Source organism: Colobus angolensis, unplaced genomic scaffold, assembly GCF_000951035.1.
Source record: "Colobus angolensis palliatus isolate OR3802 unplaced genomic scaffold, Cang.pa_1.0 Scaffold12, whole genome shotgun sequence".
Classification (NCBI taxonomy): domain Eukaryota; kingdom Metazoa; phylum Chordata; class Mammalia; order Primates; family Cercopithecidae; genus Colobus; species Colobus angolensis.
In genome coordinates, this window is record NW_012113141.1 from 13,496,990 (window position 1) to 13,501,239 (window position 4,250).

General features: G+C 55.5%; 1 protein-coding gene across 1 annotated transcript in view; it reads right to left on the reverse strand.

Annotated features, from left to right (window-relative positions):
* Position 1: 1 nt before the first annotated feature.
* Positions 2-4,250, reverse strand: part of MAT1A (methionine adenosyltransferase I, alpha) — a 40,448-nt gene continuing 36,199 nt past the window's right edge. The window contains exons 7-10 of the mRNA XM_011929182.1: positions 3,045-3,263; positions 1,667-1,849; positions 1,170-1,303; positions 2-533 (exon numbers count right to left, since the gene is read on the reverse strand). Coding sequence (XP_011784572.1) covers positions 431-533; positions 1,170-1,303; positions 1,667-1,849; positions 3,045-3,263 — 639 coding nt within the window. The 3' untranslated portion in view covers positions 2-430. The remainder of the gene's footprint in view (positions 534-1,169; positions 1,304-1,666; positions 1,850-3,044; positions 3,264-4,250) is intronic.

The window sequence follows — 4,250 nt, forward strand, 5'->3', positions numbered from 1 at the left end:
GCTGGCTGCCTGTGAAAGGGAGGCCCAGGAGCACAGGCCCACAAGGAGCCCTGAGGTCTGTGAGATGTCCTGACCTCACCTGGCACAGACAAGGGGAGAGAGGGGGAGCTGGCCAGGGTCCAGCTGTCGGGGGAGGCGAGTGAGGGAATTCACTCTTGACGGGGTTCCTTTTCCACTAAATTAACATTGCCCCAGTCTGACAGAGCGGCAGAACACCATGCCCATCCTCACATCAAGAGCCAACCTCCAGCACCAGGAAGCCCCTGCCTCCAGCCGGCCTTGGTGATGACAGAACAGGCTAAATGAGAGGGACCTGGCTTTGCCCCAAGGGTTGGTGGGTGGGGAAGGCGATCAGCAGCCAGGGCTCTGGGGAAGAGAAGCATGGCCACCAGGCGCCTCCAGGGTGAGACCAGGCCCAGCTCCCCCGGCTCTAAAACACAAGCTTCTTGGGAACCTCCCATGGGAACTCGCTTCTTCCGAAATGGCCGTAGCATGCTGTCTTCTGGTAGATGGGCTTCTTCAAGTCCAAATCCCTGCATGTCCAGCAGAAAGGAAGGGCATTGGAAGATGGAACAGGAGCAGGGTTTCTTTCTCCATTTCAAGGACAGGAGGGAGCAACGAACTGTAGCACAGCCCTCCTCACATGGCACTACACCTCCCCCCAGCAGCTGCACACACATCCTATCTGTGCCATACCACAGTCTCGTTTTATAGCCCCACGGATGCTCAGGGGTTGAGGGACCAGGACCTAACTCCAGCCTTCAGATGCCTTTCTCCTCCCACTCCACTTACCTGGCCCAGACCAATGTCGACACCACCAAGCTCTGGAAACGGGGAATAGACTTGCTGACTCGATTCCCAGCCATTTGAGCCATCTGGCCTTATATTAATAATTATTTTCCTAAGATCCCTGCCTGCCTCCCAGCTGCTCAGAGATGGCCCCACCGGAGTTGGTGTTGGCTGGGCCAGCAGGAACCAGGGGCAGCCTCCTTCAACCTGACAGCCAGGCTTTCTGCCCTAGGGATGCACTGTGCTGTACCAGGAGCTCATAGACCCTCCCACTTCTGAGAGGCAGAAACATCCACCTTTCTGCCTCCCTTTCAGGTGAAGTGAGCATCTGGGCAAGGAGGGAGCAAGGTCCTGTGTAATAGCAGAGCATGGCACTTTACCTGACAATGACACCTGGCCGGAGGTCGAAGTTCTTACGCACCACATCCAGCAGCTCTTGCTCTGTCTTCTGAGAGGTTCCGTAGGTGAAGATGGAAATGGACAGCGGCTCAGCCACACCAATGGCATACGAAACCTTCCAGCAAGGCGCAGCGTCAGGGACTGAAGCCTCTGTGTGGGCCCTGCCCCTCTCAGCAGCTTTGCCCTTCTTCTGAAGGCACCAGCGGGGACCACACGTCTCTTGCCCAGCATGCTCCCATCCAATTTTCCTGCTATCTTCACCGAGGACAGTTATTCTACATGCCCCTCTCCCTGAAGATTTTGGTTTTCCCTCCCCCAGGTTTTCAGAGCCCTGGCCACAGTGCCCAACACAATCACACAATCACAACCTTTGGCAAAGCGTGTGGCTTTCCCACCGGGCCAACATCCCCTTACTCAGGGCAGAGCTGGGCAGGGGTCTTCCGCTGCAACAGGATGGTGGTAGGTGGAGGGGACTTACCTGGACAAGCACTCTCCGGCAGAGCCCTGCTTTCACCAGAGACTTGGCCACCCAGCGGGCAGCGTATGCAGCTGAACGGTCCACCTTGGTGTAGTCCTTCCCAGAGAAGGCCCCACCACCATGAGCCCCCCAGCCACCATAGGTGTCCACAATAATCTTACGGCCAGTGACACCCGCATCCCCCTGCAGAGGGAGAGAAATCAAGATAAGAAGCAGAGCCAGCCCCTAGATGCTAGAGGGGGCTGAAGCACTCTGATGGCAGCTGAACTGCAACTTAGGAACGATGTCCTGGGGCTGCCCAGAGACATTTTCGTAAGACCCCTTTGCCCAAAACTCTGGACTCTACTCCCAGCTCAGTCACTGGCCACATACTGAAATCAGGTAACCTGCCAAAGCTTCATTAGAAAGGGCAGAAGGTGGGCCAGGGGTTCTCTGGGGTCACAGCCACTCCCTATTATGGACCACATAATAGGGACCACAGCCTTTGTTACTGAGTCCATCACAATGGAGAGATCCAACCGCAGGCAGGAATTGCTGCAGGCAGGAATTGCACTGTCATAAATACAACCCTGGCTGGTGCCACCTAGCAAATGCCATGTTGTCCACTTCCCAAGTGTGCTCTGGGCAACACCAGTCAATAGTCATGTCTTTAAAAGGGTGAGAGTTCTATGTTATATGATTTGGGGAAGTTCGCCTACTCTACCCCCCCTTTTAGAGATCCACAGTTCACACTAGTATGTCTAGGCTTTGAGAAGTCCTGCAAGAAAAAACAATTAAGTGTTACCTCCTTCTACCCTGTGTTTCTACATTCTACTTGCTCCTGGAACCCAGGATGGGGCTCAGCTCTGTGGCAAAGCACGCAAGCTGAGGGCCCAGGCAGTGGGCAGCAGCCTGGCAGCGGTGCTCTGCAACCTCCACTCCTCACACTTGCAGTACAGGAGAGGGGCCAGTGGCGCCCTGTCTAAAACACCCTGCCCCACCCTGGCACCCACAACAGCTCTGGAAACAGCCACCTGGGAACAGCTGGCCATTTGCAAATGCTGCAGCGGGGAATGTGCACCAGAGCAGGGCGAGGCGCAGCAGCCATGGGTAAGGTCGTGGTCACTTGAGATGGCAGGAGTGGGAGGGCCCGGCGGTGCTAAGTGGAGGAATCCTAGGGGCATGTCCCCAATTTCTCACACACTGTCAGACACACAGCAGACCTCCCCAGAGACCGCACTAAATGTACAGAGGCTAAAATTCACCAGCTTTACATTTAGTCCATGGCCAGAGCCAGCTGACCCACTCCAAGCTAACTCTTACGGTTTTCCTGCTCTGAGACATAAGCAACCCCAGTAACAAAGACAAACCAGGGCTTCGTTCAGAGACAAGGATGCACCTGGGGACCTCCAATGACAAACCGCCCACTGGGCTGCAGGTGATAGACGGTGTCTTTGTCCAGGTACTTGGCCGGCACCACAGCCCTGATGACCTGCTCCTTCAGGGCCCTGCGCATCTCCTCCAGTGTGATGTCTTCGTTGTGCTGCACAGAGATGACGATGGTGTGGATGCGCATGGGGATGACTGCGCCATTGTCCTGCATGTACTGAACTGTCACCTGTCCATCAGAAGGGTGGGGGAGACACTGTGAGGCTGAGACTGAGCGAATGGCACATGGCGGCCAGGCACAGACACCCAGGAGGAGGTGGGCAGGGCTCCCAGGAGCCAAGTGGGGCCTCCTGTCTTCAAAGGGTGTTGGGGGAATTAATCTGACACATTCTTACATTCAAAAAATTGCCTGGTGCTGTGGGGGGACTGGGTGTAAGGCCCAGCTATTCCCACATGGGACCACAATTAGCACTGCTTGGAGACTTGAGTTTCCTCTCAACTTATGACCCTCTTCTGTCTCAGACGTTTCCAGGTGCCAGCAAATGTCCCCATGGCCAAAGCCCTTTCTTGGCCCTCCATAGCCCAGGAGGTATCTCTCCTCCTGCCAATGATGCAGATAAGAAAGCCAAGGATTCAAAATGTAAATGTCTTGGTCAAGATCACACAGCTGGAAGATTTGGGACCTGACCTGGAGCTGCAAAGGCTGGTAGACAGGGCTCTTCCAAGAAGGTTGGTTGCCGCTCAAGACCCTGTGCTGGCCACAGGCCCAATACTGCTGAAAGCAGCATGGACCCACAAGAGCAGGGCTCAGAGGATTTTAGGAACATGTGGTGTCTGCAGGGGTGCAGCTCTGCCAGAGGACCCTGGGAGGAACACTGGCCAGTGGGCATGGGACTGCTCCCATCCCAGGACCTGGACAGAACCATGGGGCAGCAAACAGTGGCTCCCTGGGACTGTGCCTGCAGCAAGCTCTCTACCTCCCTAAGGCTACTCAGGTATCCATCAAACCCTGGATCTGTAACAAACTCCTACTCTGTATTCTGCCTGGTCTAAGGAACAACAGGGAAGGTCCAGAAAGCAGAAGAAAGAGCCCTGGCCATGTGAGATCTGCATGAGATGGCCCGACGCACACAGATCTTGTAAGCTGAGAGCAGCCCTCAAATGCCAGGCTGTGTACACATAGGGTCCTGGGAAAAGGGCTGGAATCTGGGGTAGG